The following is a 21,637-nucleotide window of genomic DNA, read 5'->3' on the forward strand; positions in this document are numbered from 1 at the left end:
TTCTTAACCTTGTTTTCTTGTTCAAGTTGTGACTTGGAAGGAATGAATACGTGTGATTATTTTCCGTCATGCATTACTTTGATAAGTGGAGGATATTAATGATTTTATTAAACAAAGTCTTAGGCCTAAACTTTTCAAAATTTATCCTTCCTTCAATATATATATGACTGTAGTGATGTGGTGAATTTGTTCACTCCTCCTAATGTCAGATGGATATTAGGGGAGGTTACAACTTTTCCAATCACGATATGGCATCTTTGGAAAGCCAAAAATGAATGAATCTTCAACAAATCAGACAATATCTCTTTGGAAAGACTTAAGAGACGTATATGCGACTATATAGTGGGGGTGCAATCTAGTTCACAGTTTGAGGCAAACTTGTTGATAGTACTAAGAGCAACTTGAGCTAGTTGGGAACTACCACCACATGGCTAGACTAAATTAAACATTGATGGGGCAAGTAGGCAACCCATGAGCTCTTAGTTATGGTGGACTCTTTCATAATTGTAATGGAAGGTGGATGGGTAGGTTTGTTTGTGGACTAGGTACCTGTTTAGCTGAAGAAGATGAATTCTAAGGCTTCTACCATGGATTACAGGTGGCACGAGCTCTCCACTATACTAAGCTAATCATGGAATGTGATTCTATCTTAGGTCACGTTTGCTTACTAAAAAGTAATGGATTGAAAAAATGAAAGTAAAGATAATATTATCAAATGGAATAAGTGAACACATTTATAAAAGAGAGGGGTAATTTAGTTTATGAGATTAGAAATAATGATGCACGAAATTTTTAGAGGGTGTGATGATTATCATATTTATAGTATATATTGATGAGTTTTATCATACTTACCATGAAAGAAAGGATAATTTAATTTATTTTTATCTCATTTTTTCAATTATTTTATTTTATTTCTAGTAACCAAACACGGCCTTAATGGTTAATGAATTCCAAGCAGCAAGTGACGGAAAGGAAGACCAATAAGGCACATGCGTCAAGTTGCCAAGTTTATCAACGAGGATTGGCACGTTATAGTAAAACATGTTTTTGGAGATTGGAACGTGAGCGCTGATTGGTTGGCTAAATCAGCTTTGAATGGTTGTAATGAGTGCATAATTCTTAGCGAACCTCCTGTAGGTCTCCAGGATTGGATGGACCAAGAATGACCCTTGCTTTACTGTCAGTTAAATAAAGGCTTGGGCATTTGCCCCGTTCATGATTAAAAAAAACATATTATATCCTTATTTTAATTCTTTTTTAAAAAATAAAAGCATTAAAATATAATAACATTTTTGCAAAGAAAAATAATTCAAATTTTGGGCAACCTAAACATAGCTGTGCCTGTGCGTGTTTGGTTTTAAATTTGATAAAAATTCATTTTTTAAAAATTTATTGGTAAAATCAATTGTCAAAAATTTGTTTGTTAAAAGTTCATTTTTGTTTGGATATGTTTTTATTCAAAAATCAATTTCATAAAATGAAATTTATTTGAATAATATGAAAATAAATTGAAATTAACTCTAATTCACATTCCAAAAATTAAAAGCTATTTAAAGTTGCATTTATCAAATGAAATTTTATTTGAATCTCAAATGAATTTTTATATTTACACAAAGCTTACTCAAGCTAAGCCTCAAGTTTTCATTCATTTTTCCTTTCCTCCACTAAGTTCATCTAAAAAATGTCAGAGAAATGAACATTAATGTTTTAGTAATCCAGAGTTTACCATATACAAACTAACCAATTTACAAGCTATCATAATAATATGCAACATATGGTTATATGCACAATAGATAACCCTCCTTATTGCTCTGCCCAACCTTATACTGCAAATCAAAACTAAGCTATCATAATAATATGCAACATATAGTTATATGTATAATAAATAACCCTCCTTATTACTCTGCCCAACCTTATACTGTAAATCAAAGAGTGTGTATAAAAGTGCGCGCGTGCTTCAGTAAATTCATCACACCCTTTCTCAAGAGTTTATCACATAGTTTATATAGTTGTATTAGTCAAAACTATACATGTATAAATCACAATAAATACCCATTCTCTTTTAACTTACAAGTAATCACATAGCAAATCCAAACAATAAGAGTTCTCATTAAAAGTCTACAAAAATCACATACATATAGAAATAATAATATGTAATTTAAATCTACTAAAAGATTCTCCTAAAACTACTCTATGGTTACTTTAGGACCTTAAAACTATCTTAGAGAACTCAATTTTCTCCTAAATCCATGGCCTTGCATGTAAACCAATTTTTCAATATTTATACTTTTAATAATTTTTGTTATAATTCAAAAGTATTAATTTAAAGTCCCTATTCATCCCAAAACCTTACTCTTAACAGTCCTCAAATCTAACACAAAGTCATCTTTAGATATTACTTATCCTAAATACTCAAAATAAATTTATCTATATTATTAGAATAATTTTCCACTAGGAAAAAGATCCAAATTTTTTTAAATAAATCACACTCCAGATTTTTCCCCCTCAAGAATCTAAACAGCTAAGATGATAAACAGCAAGAACCAAAAAAATTAGAATACTTAACTAATTTTAAAAATTTTCAAGTGACTCCTAAAATATCTGATTATGGAGCTGAAGTATTAAAAATCTCTCATGCGTGCTCTCTATTGCGGTCTCGGTCTCCGCAGTCACCAGACTGGAAGTGCGCAAATGAATGTACTGTGCCTATGCTTAGTCTAGGTTTTAGGCCATTCAATTAGTTGACAAAGTGGGCTTGGGCCCTTTTCTTTCTTTGTTTTTTAACTTTCGTATATTTTATATATATATATATATATATGCAAACATTTATACATACATACATGTATTTATTTATTAAATCATTCATCCCCTTTCTCTTATATATCTAGTTATGATTATTATTATTATTATTATATTTTTTCCTGAAATTTAGTCCTTGTAAAATTATTTTTATTTTAGATAAATTCTTCTTTTTAGATTATTTTACTTTTTTTTTCAAATTTCTAATCTTCAATAAATGCTCAGTGATTTTACACAGTCTGAGATTCCTTCTCTACAACTTAAAATTACCTATAATTATTTTATTATATAAAGATTAAAATTTAAGATATTACACTAAACTTAATTTCTACTGGTCACAATCTTGTGCTTTTAAACAGTATTTGGGTTGCTTCGAATTTAACAGCTCGAGTCCAAATTATATATACTAGTCTTGATCAACCAAACTTAAATTTATCTGTTTTTGAGTCGTTGCTGATAAAATAATGGGAAGAACACAAACAATAAACCAAATGGACATTTTTTTTAATGGCAAAACAATGAAAAACCATGAGAAAAATAAAATCCAAAAAAACAAAAGCAGTGACATTTATTTCATCAGGGGCATCTGACATTCCTTCCAGGGCCTCCATAATAAAAGTAAGTGCCCCAAACTTGGTTTGCTGCCAATCTGATACTGTAGCAATTGGAGTGATCAGCCAAGTGGTGAATATTAGATAGAGGAAGCAAGCTATTATCCCAATCCACCACTTGCAAGTTCCTGAAATATGCTGCTTTTCTGTACCCTTCCTCTGCAAACTTGCCACTTCCCATCTGAGTGCTCGTGTGGTAACCCCTTGACTCTGAGTTCACTATTTCCCCTCCAAATTGCACCATGCTCGCTTCCCTCCTCAGATGACTGAACAAGTTCGCCGGCCAGTACCCGACCAGCCTGCCCGACCCGATCTCCAGCCACCAGTGCCCATGTTTCGGATCCTACCCAATCACACTTCTTTATTAACTCACTTCACACTCACATCTATTTACAAACCAGTTGAATTTGGCCTAAAAGAGAGTAATTTTAGGAAGAATGACATTTAAGGACCCCTAAGAACGTTATTTACAGTCAAGGACTATATAATTTTAAAATTCCCAAAAAGAACCATAGTTTTCAACTGAAACTACAAACTTGGTGTGTTAATTTTTTAAACATTGTACTCAGTTTTTTCTTTAATATTTTTCAGTAGCCATTTTAGATGTTTTCAATACACATTTTCTATGGTTTCCATACTAATTTTTTTCATACAGAAGATGAATATTGAGAACAGCTAAAATGATTATTGAAAAGTAAAAAATGAGTGCTAAAATTGTTAAAGAATACTTTTGAGCATGTGAAAGATCAATATTTGAAGAACATTATTATTAAGAATTGAAAATTTTCAATAAAAGATTTTAATCTCAACTAAAGGCCATGATTTCTTTTAATTTTAGTTTTTAACTGTAATTAATATTTTTAATAGATACTTAAACGTCATCTTCCCCTAAGTTTATTTTGGAAGCCACAAAATCACTTTTTCTAACACACATCCAAACAACGCCTTAATTCTAGAGTAACTTGCACGTGAGATTAACGTGAGTGACTGACACAGGAATTGATTGATGTGGGTACATGCACACACAAAGAGGAGGGGACTCATTCCATGGTCAGCATTTGTTGGAGGTGAAGTGAAGGGTTGAAAAAAGTAGAATATTTGAGAGACGATAATGGTGATTAAGTGTAAAGTGTGAAGTGTGAAGAAGAAGCAATGGTGAGGCCTGGCTCAGTGGTTGCTTTCCATGGACGAAGAACAGCAAAATCAGAGGAAAAGAGGAAACCGTGAGCTGTGGCTTTAATAAAGGAAAAAAAGCCATATGGTCGTGGTAGAGCCGACCCCATGAAGGACGGCCGTACAGGGAAAGCCAGCGAATCTTTTCATTTAAATAATTAAATAACAATAACATGGACAACAAATCAAAAGCAAACCGACAATCAAAACGAATTATTGTTTCTCTACCACTTCGACACTCTTTTCCCATTCCCCTAACTTTCTCTTCAAAGGAACTTGAGAAACCACAACGGATTTTGGTATTGTCCTAAAAAACAACCCTCATTTTACATCTTTACCCTCATATATTATGGGGTGGAGGCTGAGAGAAAAGCAACCTAAATATTTGCTTCCAATAGTTTCAGTTCGGCTATAAATGTTTTAACTTTGGCTCTGTACAACTTAATTTTTATAACTTTGATTTTGTTAAGACTTAATTTTTAAAATTTTGACTCAATATAATTTAATTTTTATACTTTTAAGTATTTAAAATATTGATCCTTTCGTTTTAAGAAATAAAATTATAAGAAATAAATTTATTTTTTAAAAAAATTAAGGGACTAATGTTTTATATATTTTAAAACCATAAAACTGAGTTGTAATAATTTAAAATTCAAAAACTGAGTTTCAACATAGTCATATAAGACTTAAGTTGCAACTAGTTAAAATTTAGAAATTCAGTTATAATTTAATCAAAATTATAAGAGCCAAATAATTAATTTTTTCAAGAATCTAATATAAAAAATTTATATTTATGCACACACTCCCTCTTATCCTTGTTATAAGGAACTTTTTAGAAAAGATGAAAGTTTTTATTATGACTCACTTGAATTAATTAAAGTTTTTTAATATTGCTCCTATTCAAAGTAATTAACCATGAGAGAGAATGTAGTATAGCTTAAAAAAATCATTTAAATAAGAGTAAAACAAAAAAAATTTATTCTATCTCCAAATATAATTAATGAATTAACCACCTTTATGTAATTCCACTAAAGTGGATAAAGATGCTTTAGTAGATAGGGTATGTATGTGCGCGTGTATCACTATACTATCCTATTTCCTACTTGAGATCATGTGAACTACTCTTTGCCTTTAAATTGTAGAACAAGCCAGGGATCCAAACTCACCTTCCAAATCATTAAGCCAATATCAAACTGTCTTCCATTATATACAGATCTTGGGGATATTGCAGCTCCTATTGCTATCCTGTTGTTGGTTTGAACAAAGCCTGAGCACAGCAAGTTGTAGCATCCTGTCACTTGATATGCATCTGTCTGTGTTTTATAATAAACACACAATTGATCAGACTCTCCTTTAATCAAATGAAGGAGAAAACTGCATAATCTCGGTCCTTTCAAAAACTTACTGTCCAATAAGTGAAGAACCTTGGATTATTATCTCCATATAGCCGTGGGCTCACCTGGAGAACACTAGTGCCTGTTATAATTAGTCAGAAAGAGTACTGCATTTCTGAATTCTGATCATCATCTCTTTGACGGGCAATAAAGTAATTGCAATCACAAAAACCAGCTTTGATCACAGAGAGTGTAAATGAGAATAATGTACATGCCTGCCAACCAGCTTCTATGGTATTTAGATCATTCCCAAAGGATCCAGCAATAACCCATATCTGTGACAAGCTAAATTCGTCTTGATTCGTCACCTGGGGAGCCCATACGTTTATACTTGCCTTTGCTCCATAGTATTGATCTCCATTCACAAAAACCACTGCATGCTGCATCAAGATTTGTATTCTGAATCATCCACTACGTATTTCAGAACAGAACGATGGGAACAAATAACCCGACTGGCTTGTATTCCCTTGCTTTGCTCAAGAAAAATATTCTGCATATAAAGTGGTGGAACACTAACCTCATGGCCGCTGGCAGATGAGTCTCTCCGTACACCCCTACCTTGTTTTCTTCCAAATCTCTGAATGGAACTTGACCTCAGAATATCTTCCTCTCTTGTTCTTCTAATTGGAACAGTTCCTTCCGGGCATGAGTCCCCAGAATCGGTCCATAGCTGAAAGCTCTCTTGTTCTGTTTCTGCCTTGTCGTGGCCTTTTGGCCTTTCTGGTGGATCCTGTAAACACATATATCCTCTTACTCTTCTGTAATAATATTCAACCCCTGCAGAAAAAGTCATTTTCTTCAGCGAGAAAGTTTTCATAGAAATTACCAACAGTCTCTGTCTTTGTCCTTGAAGCTCAGGATGGTCAAAAGCTGGCTGCTGATGAAATAAAACACAGTCAATCAAATCCCCATCCGGGCTCTGCAACAAAATAACAAAATTCAAGTCACTTACAGAGTCATCAACATCAAAGCTTCAAACAAAGCAGAAGAGAATGCCTCAATTGTCTTTAGAGAAGGCTTGTTGATCTTGCTTAAAAGAGCTCTGATTCTGAGAGTTTGGTTGAAGGGTAAGGGGTGAGACAAGACCGGGGGGCTAATTGAAGAAAGAAGAAGCAGGAAAGCAACAAAAAATGCAGGCAGAACAGTTGGAGTATTTTGGGAGGTAACTAGAGCAGCCAATTTCAGAGAACATTGATCGTGTGTTCTTGTTTGTTCTGTGACAACACGGTGGTATTGTCTTCTTGTTTCTGCAGAAAATGATTCACTCTCATGATTTGTACAGGAAATTGAGTTTTTCTTCATGTCTATCCAAAAACAGAAAGAAGAACGACCAGCGATAACCTAAGCAAAAAAAAAAAATCTTCAAACTGGTCAAGAAGTGAGAGAGAAGTTCTGGTGGTGATGGTTTTGTGCTTCCATGCACTGAAAATTCAGTCACCACAGTGTTGACCCACACTTTGTGGGGTTGTACTTTTTTTAAAAAAAATTATTTTTAATTCAAGTGATTGAAGATTTAGTATTAATTGAATTGAATGTTCTTAAATCCCAAGCAACATACACACGCCGGACATTTGGGTCTTCCGTGCTAGATTACTTTCCCCCCTTCCTTTGCCTATTGAAATTCTAGAAAATTTGCAGCTCAACTGTTACAAGTCATATAGTAATTTTACTTTTCATCTATTTTCTGTGAGATGTGTTTTATTGAATATGTACATTTATGGAGAATCGCTAACATGAGCTTGCTAGCTACATTTGCCCTAAGTTGGATACTTATATGGATGGCATAGAAAAAAGAGACAGACTGCTGAATAAAATTTTCATAAAAATTAGGTTAATTAAGTACAATATGTAAAGGACTTTGATAGGGGATGAAACACTTTTGTATTAAAAAAAACTTTTATAACTTCCAACTAATTTTGCCTATCTTTCATGGTCTTGGTGAAGTATTTGTTCCTTATAAGAAAGAGAGAGAGAGAGAGAAAAAAAAAAGGAGAATGACAATTGACAGTAAAGTCTCAAAACTTAAAATTTATTATAGTTAAGTTTTCAATAAATTTTTTTTAAAAAATAAGTTATAAATATTAATTTAAATAATTGCAAACATGAATCACAACTATAAAATGAGAGTTATATTTAAAATTTAAATATCTTATTTGTAGTTATAATTCTTGAATTTATGATTATCTAAATCGATATTTAAAATTAATTTTTTTAAAATTTTTTTTGGGGACTTACTATCATAAATTTATTAGTTTGAGATTTTAATGTCATTCTCCGAGAAGTAATAGTAACAATATAATTTATAAATAATGCTACAATTTGATATAAATTTTATTATATATATTAATAAATTTCAAAACATATGAGAGAGTGATAAATATATATATTTTTAAAACTATTTTATTGACAATTGAGTTCAAAAAATATTTTGCAAGTAATTGAGAATAGGGGCTTCTGAATCACATGGTTATTTGTAGCTCATTGATTTTCAAAATGTTTCACGACCAAATTATCATTAAATTAATTTTCTAAACCTGGTAATTATTACATTTATCCCTACTATAATCACATCTGACATATTCCTTTGGTCCAAAAGATAAACATTTTATTTCAACTAAGTTTAAAATATAAATAACTTAACTTAGTACATGTGAAAATTTTCCCTCCATTTTACCCTTGTTTTTATTAACTTAAATCATTATGTAAAGTTATCTCTCACTCATAATGAAATGAGTGTATTAGTAATTGGGATTAAAGATAAAAAGGAAAAGTAATATATATTTTTATGAAAATAAAAGCTTTATTGATATATAGATTAAAAAAAAACCGTTTATATATTAGACTATAATGAGTAGTTTTTTAGTCAAAGACCAGGGCCGGTTCGATAATTTTTTATCCCATGATTTTCAGTAATGCGACGACTAAATTCCCTTCTCCCCACTCTCTCTATATTGCTTATAAAAAAGGTTCGAAATTTAAGTATTATTGCATCAAATAAATATTGTATTGGAGTTATTATTAGCATCACTTTCAAAAGTACATTTCTATATAACCTGAGGAAGCAAATAACGAATGATTAAAAAGCACAAACAAACTAGAAGGCAGCATGTTACGATTAAACATGTAAATCATCAATTAAATAAAATAATTATAATTTGCAAATAGTTATTGAAAGAAAGTGTTTTGTCGGCCTTGGAGCTGTGAGTAACTTTTGTTGGTGAGGCGCAGCAGCATGGGCCCTAACGCTTTTGCTTATCTTTTTTGGATATCGTGGCGCTCCTTGCTTCCCACTTACACTTTCGTCCCTTTCCTTCACCACACTTTCAAAAAAAGTCCTATTTCAATATCTTCATTTTATTTGAAAAAAAGAATTCATTTGAAAATGTTTTAAATCTTTATTTTCATTGATTTTTTTGGGAAAATATGCACTCTCTGTCATTTAATTTTATAAAAAATTCATCCTAATATCTTAATTTTTTAAAATATCTTTTTAATTCTCTAATCTTAACATAATTAATTTAATTAAGAAAAAGTTCTTGCGTTGGTTTTCTTTTTATAAGCAAATATAGCTAGGTGGTTGGCGATTGGTCACGGGCCCCATTCACATTAGAGCGCACTTCTAGATTTAATAAGTTCTTATAAAAGTATTTATAATTTATTTACCAACAAATTTTTTATATTGATAGTAGAATTTAAACCCGCTTTACTTTGTAGGCTATGTCATATGTGCTGAATATTTATTAATTAAACTAACTTTTGTTAGTTGCGTTGAATTTTTAAATATTAACAAAATATTTTTAAATATTAATATATTAAGTTTATTTTTTAAATAATAATAATAATTGGCAAAAAATTATCATTTAAAACTGTATTAAAATTAAATGATTGAAATGATAATTTATAAAATTAAGGAGGGAAATGAGGATGATCGGCGTATTTTTTTTTCCCTTTTGTGTCATTGGTTTTTTTTTAGGATACATTTAGTTGCTAAATGCCTAAATTCATATAGAACTGAGAGGTTCCTGCAAGTGTAACAATGTTAACCAAGCCATGGTCAAAAAACAATGTTAACCATGTGAAAAGATAATCATATTACATAATTTGTGAATATTTTAATTTATAATGAATTCTTTTTAATATTGACTAATTGTCAAATTGATACCTCCTTTCACGCTCACAGACCCTCCACTTCCTCCGTCAACTTTTGGCAGAGATGCTTTTGCAAATTTTATATTTATATTTCTCTCACACATCCATATTGACTTGTTGACCACATCTCCTTTCACGTACACTCCACTCTGTCTCTCTCCCCCTCTCAAAAATGTTATGCGGGGAATAAAGATGCTTCTGCAGAGGAATATATTTCAGTTATGTTGCCGCATTTTAATTTTTAACAATCATATTTAATTTTTTTGTATATAAACTAATATTTGTTAATGATTACATTTATTTAAGAATTTACCTTCATAGTCTCCGAAAAATATTGGTCTACAGAGGTGTGAATAAACCAATAAAAAAGTGGCTCGAATCCCACTTAAAAAAATATTTATATTTAAAATCGGATTATATCTTAAATATAATTATTTTTAATAAAAAATAAAAAATTACTTATCAATAATTATAATAATAATAAAAGCCCGAGAGACGAGATTTCTTCGCCGCGTGAAGAACGGAAGATATCACCGACACATATGTGGTTGTGGGAGCGGGAATGGAGATCACAGTTCAATCTACGTCATAAAAAAGAAAAATTACAAATTACAATGCATATGAACTATGAACAATTTTATTGTAGGTCTCATTTGGTTGCTTTTAAAAATAAAAAAAAGAAATGGAATGATCCGAGGAATTAAAGATAAAGTAAGATGATAAACATGTGGGGAGAGATAGATAAATTATATATTCACACAGAAAAATGATAATTTAGTTTAAAGAATTAAAAGTCATCATTCATAAAATTTTTAAAAGATATTTTGATTCACACATTTATAATATATAATATTAAGTTTTATTATATTTATTGTGAGGGAGTAAGTAATTTAATTTATTTTAATTTTAATTTTTTTAGTCAATTTCATTCTCATCATTTCCAGCTAGCAATCAAGTGTGACCTTATAATATTCATGTATCAAACAATTTTATTTTATTTCATTTTAATTTTACTGAAAATCTGTACGCCAAAAAAAAAATATTGGTTGAATATAATCTTTAAAATTGGAAAGATGTCGAAGATAATAACTTTTTTAAAAATGTTGATTAACTAGAACTTAAACCCCTACAAGTTTTACTTTCAAAATCAAGGATAAAAATAAAGTGAAACAGACATTATTTCATAAACTCTGAAGTTTTGAAAGAAACAAATTAGGGGAAAATTATAAAGAGAATTACATTCAATGATCATTTAAATAAATTATTCACATATAAAGACTAGTAACAGTCCCATTTGAAAAAAAATTATATTTTCATTTTAACAATAATTCATTTCATATTAATTATTGTTTGTAAATAATTTACTTAAATCGTTTTTGAATGTGATTATCCCAAAATTATATTAGAATGCTAGAAGTGGGCGTGACAAAATAAGATACTGAATGCCTAATATATATCATTTTTGATATATCAAATTAAAAGGAGTTGGGCCATAGCAGCTTGCTAAGTAAATCAAGACATATATATATCTCTAGTCATGTTAAAAAAATTTACTTACAAATTGCCTATTATTGATAAAGATTTTTGTACCAACAATTAGATTTGAATCCACCACCCTGTTAATTATCATCTTAACCAACATTTATTAGCTACTAAGTAATACTCCATATTTTTTAATTATAAAATATTTTTAAATAAAATCTTACATATTAATAAATTTTATTAAATATACTTAACAAACTTATTTTTTCAAAACAAAAATATAAATTTTAAAAAACTCTATTTATTTAATGTATTAAAAAGAGAGAAACATAAATAAAATAGAGAGAGGGTAATATTAAAATAAAATAATTTAATAAAATCTTAATATGCTTTATATTTTATGATATGACCTTAAAAAATATCTTTTAATTTAAAATAGAGGGAATATTAAATTATAATTGCAAGTGTCGTTTTCCAGGAGTAATATTGTAAGTTTACATGATTTTGGATGAAGCGGTGTGGGAAACAGCTCATGAAAGGAATATCATCGATTGTGAACGAGACTAGGACGTAGGAGAGAATGGTATTCGAACAACGCAAGTTGAACTGAACTCGTTAAAAGTGTTCAAGGTCGTGCTTATAGTAAATTAATCACATTACTCTGGCAGAAGAAAAAAAAGAAACAAACAATCAAAGAAAAATTCACAATGCCACTGTTGTTCCCTCAACAATCATCTTATTTTTTTTGGTAAACCATCCGATATTTTAAGGTATTCTGAGTTTATTATCCGTCCCAAACTAATTTGGACCCCTTACGAGAAGACCTTATAGTAATAGCGAGGTATTGATAGGACGATATCTTTAAAATCACGTTAATTATTGTGTTTGTCACTCTCCAAAATTCGATTCTACAGAGCGTCCTTTGGTCCCTCAACAATCATCTTGATGATGATCTATATAGTACTAGCACCATATCTATGAGCTTCATGATGAACCCATTAAAGAACATAAAGCAAACAAAGCAACGCTAGTGCTGTCATGCCAGCGTCACAAAACATCAACACACTTTTTTTAATTCTTGTTTGGAGCCGTGAACGACGTCCAGATTACGGGTGTGGAAATCTAGTCACGCGATTGGTTTTCGTCCAAAGAGGGAATTAAAATCAACATCTGAATAAAGTGACGAGGATCACATGCTGCCTTGGGATTATGTGCAGATCATTGTATTGCGATTACGATTCTATATGTTCGCCATATTTCTTCTTCCTCTTAAATTTGCGCTACATTCCGCCTCAAGCAAAGCATCTTCTTTATACTTTCTCGAACCACGAAAGCACCAAGGAAAAAAAAAAAAAAGGTGGCAACTAAACATTCAATTCGGATAAGACATCAAATGCATTACAGGGTTCGTCATTTTCCTTCAAGATAGGCCACTTCCATCTATTTATATATTCCAATTGTTACGCTTAATATTAGATTTAATAATAGTTTTCTTGAAAAAAAAAAGAATCTAATGTTGATTATCCATTTTAACAACTGATCACCTAATTATATTTTTTTTTTTCTGTGCGGAGTATTCGCTTCACATCAAGTTAATAGGGTTTAATGGAAATTCTGACTAATCTAAATCAAAAGAGGATGGATAGAAAGTAAAAACTCCACCACTAATGTTACATTTTCAGGATTCAAATTCAAGACTCGTGCTTCTCGTTAAAAGTTTGGATACAACTCCTTTGCTACACTGGTTGGACCAAGAGTTTTGTGATTCTAACCTAATTATATCATTCAATATCTTTCATTTTTTGAACCCAAGAAAATTCAGATCATTCTTAAGAAGGCGATTAATTGAAGGCTTGAAGCCTGCAAAGCGCAAATTTGCAGAGACCAATCCATACAGAATGTCATCGGCGACAAGGGATCACGGGATTTTTAGCCGGATGGCGAGCCTTCCTAGAAGTATTATGGGGGAGTTTTCGAGGGCCATGAGTGATATAGGATCAGTAAGAAGAAGAAGAAGAAGAGGATCAAGATCTCAAAACGAACTCGCTCCTTCCTCTTCAGATTTCCAATTCCAGCCGTTGGATGCCCCGGTAGTTCGGGAGAACCAGTGGGCTTTTCTGGAAAGCTTTGAGCATCAATACGGCACCGTACATCCTTTCTTCTACGCGTGCCGTTTAATGGAAGTTCTGAAACTCGCAGAGCAAGACAAGAAGTTGGTGTTCATGTACATCCATTCGCCAGAACACCCTTTCACGCACAATTTCTGTAGGGAAACACTGTGTTGTGAGCTTGTGACTGAGTTTCTTGACGTGAATTTTGCTTGCTGGGGAGGTCTTGCTGATCGGGGCGAAGGTCTGCGTATGGTGGCCACTCTCCGCCCTGCTAGCTTTCCCCTCTGCGCCGTCGTCGCCCCTGCCGCCGGTGACACCATGGCAGTTCTGCAACAGGTTTATCCTACACAGTTTTAACTAATCTACATTTAGTGGTTGGTTTATCACAATTTTAAATTTGTGCTTGTTTCAGATTGAAGGACCAGTTTCAGCAGCGGAGCTTGTGGAGGTTTTACAGAGAACAATGGAAGAGCAAGGACTGGCCTTTGGAAGTGACAAAGCTCGGCGGGAAGAAAAGATCAGAGCTGATCGTCGGCTGAGAGAAGAACAAGATGCTGCATATTTCGCAGCTTTGCAAATTGACAAGGAAAAAGAAAACCTCAGGAATTCAACTTCGGGAGAAAGAGTTCAGAAACCAGTGGAAGCATTGAATACCAGAAATCATGAGAACCTCAAGAACAAGCCTGTCAGTAGCAACAACTCCAAAGTGAATGAATCTACAATCACTACAAAGCATCAAAACAAAGGAGTTCCTAAACGGGGAGGTCACTCTCAACCCATTCAAGTATGTCTGTCCGTCCTATAATTCTTATACAAGAAAGTAATCTAAATTCTTTTGTCAGGTCATAGGTTTGTCTCTCAAATGGGTTGGTTGATTGATTCATTTATTTGGGTCATGTTGCAGATATTGATAAGGTTTCCAAATGGGGAAAGACGTGAGCAGAGTTTTGAGTGTACGGACAAAGTCCAGTCAATTTTCGCGTACATTGATTCGCTGGGTTTGCCTGGGATTGGGAACTACAGATTGGTGTCAAACTTCCCAAGAAGAATGTACGGCGTAGATGAAATGAGAATGACTCTCAAAGATGCCGGCTTCCATCCCAAAGCGAGCCTCTTCCTCGAGCCCATATCCGCCGACCCATAGGCCCGGGTCAATCTTGTTGGCTAACCAGTGTGCTCTTTAACAACAAGGCTTTTCAGGCCAGAGTTTATTGGTGTTTTTGGAAGAATTTTGGTTGTTTTTTAGTCATTACGTTTTTCATGCTATACGCGTGTCACACGCTAGAAATTTTATTTTAGACTATAAAACCTGTTTCCAATTATCATGAATAAAGATGGGGTAAAGGTTAAGAGTTAACACCATCCCCAGGACAAGGTGAGGGTGAAATTTATAAAACTGTTGACAAATTATAAATGATGAAAAAAATGGACAAATATTTTCAGGATTGAGCGTTTTGTGTGCTTTAGGCTTATAACTTAATCTAATAATAAAGTCCCCGGACACTGAGCAGGATCAAATTAATATTCCTTCCGTCCAAATAGAAAACACTTGTGGAAGAGATTTGACATCTAAAAATATAAAATATTTTAATAAAAATAAGATTTCACTAATAATACTTTTTCATTATATTATCTCTTTTTAATTTTCTTCCATAACTGAAATATTTTTAAAAGTTTATATTTTTATTTTAAAAAAATAAAATTATAAAATAGATTTAATAAGCTTTATTGATACATGTAATTTTGTGTGTCTTATATTTTTTTTTGGCCGAAGTGTGTTTTATAATTTGAGATGGGAGAATTAACTTTGTAATGGAGGTGTTCAATGTAATTGAGCTCTAGCTTACTTTTTTTTTTCCTATTATAATTTTATGTTTGAAAAACAAGATATTGAAAACTAGTTAGGATTAAAGTAAAATATTTTTAAATAGGCACCGATTATTTAAATAAAAAAGATAATAAATAATAATATAAATATATAAAATTTAATTTCAAGCAAAATTTTTTTAAAAGCTAATCAATATTTTGTAATTTTTTTAGTTGCCTAAAGTATTCCTACTTTCACAGTCAGCAATTATGAATTAATCTCTTAAAAAATTTGAGCACTATTTAAAAATGCTATTTAATGGATCGTCCTCTTTCAGAATATTTTATAATTTTAAAAGTGAAATAGTACATACGTATTTGACAATTATTAATTTTATAATATAGACAGACATATGTCTTGCTCAGTTACATCTTATTCTTTTATTTCTTATGCTTGTTACAGCCATTCACATGAAATTCAGTTTTTAGGTTAATTGGAGGTCAATAACTATTTAAAAAATAACAAACTTAATTATTTGAAATGGCAGCAGCAATTTGATTAGTAACAACTATTCTCTTAAGACAACTTTAATATAGTGGTTTTTACTCATGAATTTTCTTGTTCTCATTTCATATGATTAAAATTATTATTTCTTAAATTGAATTAGTAATTCATTCTCAGGTAAATATTAATATACTATCTTTTATTACCAAATGCTAATATATCTCAAAGTGGAGAAATTGTTGAATTATGTGTCACTATTTTTTTATTTTTGATACACAAGGAGAAAAAAACTAAAGATAAGTGCTAATGTTTTGTACCAAAATAGCTACTAACTTAAGGGGAGGGGAGGGAACAGGGTGAAACCCATTAATACAAGAAAAAGGCTAATTTGGAAAGAAGGTTGACAACTTCATTGATGTCCCTTAAAATATATTGAATAAGCACCACTTAATCCCAAGCCAATAATGATTTGATTTCACCAACAAGATCAACGTTCGAATGGTTAAGAGGATCAATACATTAATTGCCTTGATGGCTTCGCACCAATCAGATTCAAGAATGAGCTTTCTAAAGCCAAGGTCCCATGCCATTTTATGACCTCACAAGTAAGCTTAAAGCTCAACATAAAACAAATTCCCATCATTCATTTTAAACATAAATCCTGCTTCAAACTCCCCTTTCGAGTTTTGCATTAGTCCACCACCTCCAACCTCATTCGTATAAGTAAACAAAGCACCATCCATATTAAGCTTGAACTAGTCATCCCTTGGCGGACTCTAAATACCACAAAGCATAGGCCCATCTTGTTCTCTCCACATAGTACCTTTAAGCTTACTTCAATACTCTATGGAAGTATTAATGATGGCAACTATTTGTGCATCAGTGGAAGAATTAGAAATATTTTTAGTTTGAAAAATTATCTCATTCCTTCATCTCTAAATAAGCCAACAGGCTCTCACAAAATAAGAGCACCAAGGAACCCCGTGGTTGGTTGCTATTGACCACACATTCCATTGAATTTGTTGTTGCAGGTTGACATTAAAAAAGGTCCTTTTGTCTCCATGGTCTAGAATATTTAGCCAAAATCTTCTCATGATCAAACAATCTCTAAGTGCATGCATGATGTCTTCCACTGCAACCTTGCAGATCTCATAGTGATCTCCGCATACATTCCTTGCTTCTTGTAACCTGCATTCATGAGAACTTGTTATGATAAGGTGACCATAAAAAACACTTAACATCTCTTAGGGATTCACAGCTTCTAAATCTTTCACCAAGTAGCTCTAAAAATTCATAAGCTAACTTGACAGAAAATTTCATTGGAACAGCTAAGCTATATTTATACTTGCTATGAATGACTTGAACTAAGGGCATCTTACTAGCCAAATTTCATTGGAAAAGCTTGGTTTTACTTATGCGCATGCCTAAGACCAAGGCTACTATTTTTCTTAGGCTTACAAACTTTATCCCAAACAACCAAGCGTACTTTCTTTCGCTCATCAGTAGCGCCCTGAAGAAGTTATGATTATTCCTTTCAACTCTTCACAGGTAGTTGTAGGGAGATTGTAACATCCCAATTTAAATTTTAATAGTTAATTTGAGTTAATAGAAATTTAAAAAAATAATATTTAGAGGTAAGAAAATTAGTAAGAGATGATTATTAAATCTAACTTAGGATATAATTCTAAAAAAAATAAAAAAAATTAAAAAAATTAAAAAAAATAATAATTGAAAAAATAAATAAATAAAAATATTATTAAATTATTTTTATAATAAAAAAAGGGAAAAGGTATGCAAAAAAAAAAGAAGAAGAGAAGAAGAAGAACAAAATTGCTTTCGGCCGCCCACAACAATCATTGTATATAATAATAATATAAAAAAAGGGGAGAGAGAGAAAAGAAGAAATAATAAAAAAATGTGTGGGACCCACTGAATTTTTATAAAAACTCACCTGTTCCTTCATTTCTTCATTCTTTCTTTCGTGCGTGAGCTGAGGCAGAGAGAGCATCTGTGAGCCAAGTTCACCGGTGCTGGGTTTTAAGGTAAGAGTTTTTAATAGGATATTTAGGGTGTGATTTTAAGCTTTTCAAGATTAAGTAAGTGTTCTAAAAAATTTTCTTAGTCATCCTTCTTCTTTGGTTTCTAAGTTTGTAGTGGTAGAAAATTTAAGATCTGGCAGATGGATGAATTTATGTTGAATAAATATGATTTTTGAGGTTGTCGGTAGTATAATAAATGTTTTAGAGTATAAATTTGTTGATGATCTTTGAATTTGTGGCTTATGGATCAAATTCTAAACTAGATCTGAAAATATATGTTGATTTATTGAGGTTTAGATGATTATTTGGGATGAGAAATGAATTATTATGGCTATAGGATTATGATTCTAAGCTAGAGACTCAATTTTTAATTTTTAGATATTTTAGGTACGAATTTATGAAATAAAAAGAAAATTTTGATAATAGAAATTAGTTTAGAAGTTGATTTTTAGATTATTAATATTTATTGATAATTAAAAGAGGAGTTAAAAATTTTACTTAATAGTATTAACTCTAGATTTGTATTAAGATTGAGATTAGGAATTATGTTATATTTTTAATTCTATTATTAGAAATATTTTATTAGTTTCAAAAATTGAAACTAATATTTATAAATAATATGTTTGTTAACCTCTAGAAGTTCATGTTATTTCATCACATTTTCCTTAGATTCTAATCCGTTTTAGTTCAATTGTATATGTTTTTATTGCCCAAATTAGGAAAATGTGCATTTTGTTTTGGGCTTGTGTTCTTGGCTTTAATTTGATATTTTTAGCCTAATTTCATGTTATTTTGATTAGAAGCGTTTCTGGAGCTTTGTGGATATTTTTGGAAGGCGTTTGGATGAAGAAATCAAGAGCTAATTGAATGATTTTTGTTAGCTGTAAAAACAGTGTAAAACTGTCAAAGTCGTCCCAAAGTCGTGACTTTCGTTCGCGACTTTCACCGCTGTCAGAAAAACGCTGCGTTTCATTTATCAAAAATTAGTTGGCTAGGATACATATAAGCTGAGAGCTCGACCCAGAATGCATTCTTCAGACTTTTAGACACTTTTAGAGCTTGGTTGTGCTAGGGTTTGGGCATTGGAAGAGTTGGGATCAAGAGATTGAAACTTTGAAGACATTTGGAGCTCATTTTCTTTGGTTTTTCTATTCCTCTTCCCTTTCCTCTCTTGTAATCTGAAATGGGTCCACTTATTTTGTATATTTGTAGCTTGTGGATGATTATGAGTAGCTAAACCCTTTGTTCTAGGATTATTTGGAACCCTTGTATGAATTAACACTATATTTCTCCTCTCTTTTTGTGATTAATGATATATATATGTGTTTATTTTACTCTTTCCTTAATGCTTCTACTTGATTGGCCACCATTTAGATGTTGGGTTCACTTAATTGATGCTTGAGAGGGCTAGGTTGAGTGTAGAACTTGGGTAAAATTGTGTAAGAACTTGATATTTGCATGTTGAATGGATGGTTTTGCTAGTAAGATAGAGATATACTTGCTAGCCTTGCATAGCCACATTAGGGTTGGTGTTTAAAATTGAGTTTTATTAATTGTAACAAGAGATTGGCCAATTAATTTAACTAAACACTTGTTCATGACTTGAGAGAGCTTGTCCAAGTACTTTTAGAACCCTAGGTTAGCACTTATTTTCATTAAAAGCATTTATGAGAGGAGGTAATTTTGGTGTTATGAAATGCAAGGGGGACAATTAATCCTAGGTCTCAAATTGTGTTGGAAATTTGTGAATCACTCACTTTTCTTTATTTTTTAGTATTAGCTTCATAAGCAAAATCATTTTCACCTAACTATGTGTATCTCAACTTGATCAAATTTGCTTAGTCTTTTACTTGATCATTGTTTTTGAACAAATCCTTGAGGGAACGATACTTTACTCATTTTACATTACTTGCTACGACCCGTGCACTTACGGTGAGCAACAAGTTTTTGGCGCCGTTGCCGGGGAGTTGCTTTTGAAAATATTGTGGTCAACCTTAGACTAGTAATATTAGATTTCGCTTGAGCTTTGTAGATATTAGTTCTAGATTTTTATTTTGTCTTTGTTCAGTGTTTTTGTTTTAGTTTAATACTTCTTGGGTTGTTTCTTCTTCAGGTACCCATTTGGCATATGCAAGTCATAGGCCCAGAAGGATTGGAAGTGATACTTGAAGGATTGACAATCTTTGAAGAAACCGAGTCTCCTAATTCTGAAAGAACTCTTGAATCGGGAAACATGGCAGAAGACCAGTATGACACCGCCTCAGTCAATGACTTTGCTAACCGGAATCTGAGGGGTACTCAATCTTGTATTCGAATGCCGGAGTTTCAAGCACATACTTTTGAGATCAAGCCCGCCATGATCACAATGCTTCAAATGAATGGTGTGTTTCATGGTTTATTCAATGAAGATGCTAACAAGCACTTGATGTCTTTTGTGGAAGTATGTGATTCTTTCAGACAAAATGGGGTGCCTAAAGATGTCTTGTGCTTGCGGTTATTTCCAATTTCTCTACAAGATAAGGCTAAAGAATGGTTCAACAATCTTCCCGAAGGTTCTATTGGTTCATGGGAGGATCTTGAGAACAAGTTTAGAGCCCGATTCTTCTCTGATGATAAAACAGTAGAAGCAAGAGATGAGTTTCTTAGTTTTAAGCAATATCCAGAGGAACATCTCTATGCAGCTTGGGAGAGATACAAGATGTTGATGAAGAAATGCCCTAATCATGGAGTGGACAAATGGGTAGTGATTCAGATTTTCTGTAATCGTCTGAATCCATCTTCGAAGGCCATGGTTGATTCTATCACAAATGGGGGATATCGAAATGTGCCTGTTAATGAAGTTTTTCGCCTCTTAGACCAATTGTCTGCGAATAACACTCAAAACACGAATAGAAGGAATACATCAATGGTGACTAGTGCTAAAGATGATTCCTCTTCCCAGATTGTATCCATCTTGAATGCAATGAACAAGCGTTTTGATGTGTTGGAATCTCAAATGTAAAAGGGAAATTCTCATAATGTGCATGCTGTCCAAGCCATTCCAATTGTGTGCAATCAATGCAATGATATGCACATGCCCGATCAATGTCCTCTTTATATGACCACTGAGTCTGTCAACTATATGGGCAAGTTTCAAAACCCTCACAACAACCCTTACTCTCAAACATACAACTCAGGATGGAGGAATCATTCTAATTTTTCATGGAGTCAAGGGAATTCTTCAAATCAACCTTCATCCTCTAATGTCAAGCCACTTCACCCTCCGGGTTTTCAAGCTCCACCAAAGTCAATGCCGGTTAAAGAAGAGGAGTCTAGAATGGAAAAGATGCTAGCACAAATCTTGAGTAATAAGAGTCTGCAAGAGTTGAAACTAAGGTAACTCTTACTCTTCATGATACCGCAATCAAGAACCTCGAAGTGCAAATGGGGCAATTAGCTTCACAAATGAATGCTATGTCAAGAAGTAATCTCCCTAGTGACACCATTCCAAATCCTAAAAGGGATGGTAAGGAGGAGTGTAAAGCCATCACTTTGAGAAGTGGGATGCAATTACCCGAAGTTCTTATGC

The 21,637-nt window shown here is 32.3% G+C and overlaps 2 protein-coding genes and 1 non-coding gene across 3 annotated transcripts; 1 reads left to right on the forward strand and 2 right to left on the reverse strand.

Annotated features, from left to right (window-relative positions):
* Positions 1-3,282: 3,282 nt before the first annotated feature.
* On the reverse strand, positions 3,283-7,399 carry LOC129308030 (uncharacterized). The gene is made up of 7 exons (XM_054948994.1): positions 6,974-7,399; positions 6,804-6,896; positions 6,495-6,707; positions 6,193-6,357; positions 5,989-6,042; positions 5,750-5,896; positions 3,283-3,753 (listed from the first exon to the last, which is right to left on the reverse strand). Exons 1-7 carry the CDS (start codon positions 7,277-7,279, stop codon positions 3,376-3,378), a joined length of 1,356 nt encoding a protein of 451 aa, XP_054804969.1. The 5' UTR covers positions 7,280-7,399; the 3' UTR covers positions 3,283-3,375.
* Positions 7,400-13,114: 5,715 nt separating this feature from the next.
* LOC129309522 (plant UBX domain-containing protein 10-like) lies at positions 13,115-15,106 on the forward strand. The gene is made up of 3 exons (XM_054951127.1): positions 13,115-14,055; positions 14,132-14,503; positions 14,624-15,106. The coding sequence occupies exons 1-3, from the start codon at positions 13,276-13,278 to the stop codon at positions 14,861-14,863; spliced, it is 1,392 nt and encodes a 463-aa protein (XP_054807102.1). The 5' UTR covers positions 13,115-13,275; the 3' UTR covers positions 14,864-15,106.
* Positions 15,107-20,693: 5,587 nt separating this feature from the next.
* On the reverse strand, positions 20,694-20,799 carry LOC129310217 (small nucleolar RNA R71). Its single transcript, XR_008593055.1, has one exon. It is a non-coding gene; the product is annotated as a small nucleolar RNA R71 (small nucleolar RNA).
* Between the last annotated feature and the right edge of the window lie 838 nt (positions 20,800-21,637).

Source organism: Prosopis cineraria, unplaced genomic scaffold (assembly GCF_029017545.1).
Source record: "Prosopis cineraria cultivar Desert tree isolate PC_DT_omini unplaced genomic scaffold, ASM2901754v1 PC4, whole genome shotgun sequence".
NCBI lineage: Eukaryota > Viridiplantae > Streptophyta > Magnoliopsida > Fabales > Fabaceae > Prosopis > Prosopis cineraria.

Excerpts from the sequence above, each read along its gene's own strand:
- LOC129309522 (XM_054951127.1), top strand. The coding sequence starts at position 13,276 with ATGTTACATTTTCAGGATTCAAATTCAAGACTCGTGCTTCTCGTTAAA. Across the intron at positions 14,056-14,131 it reads CCATGGCAGTTCTGCAACAG|ATTGAAGGACCAGTTTCAGC; the intron begins GTTTATCCTACA and ends TGCTTGTTTCAG. Across the intron at positions 14,504-14,623 it reads GTCACTCTCAACCCATTCAA|ATATTGATAAGGTTTCCAAA; the intron begins GTATGTCTGTCC and ends GTCATGTTGCAG.
- LOC129308030 (XM_054948994.1), bottom strand. The coding sequence starts at position 7,279 with ATGAAGAAAAACTCAATTTCCTGTACAAATCATGAGAGTGAATCATTT. Across the intron at positions 5,897-5,988 it reads GGTTCTTCACTTATTGGACA|ACAGATGCATATCAAGTGAC; the intron begins GTAAGTTTTTGA and ends TATAAAACACAG. Across the intron at positions 3,754-5,749 it reads TTGGCTTAATGATTTGGAAG|GATCCGAAACATGGGCACTG; the intron begins GTGAGTTTGGAT and ends GTGATTGGGTAG.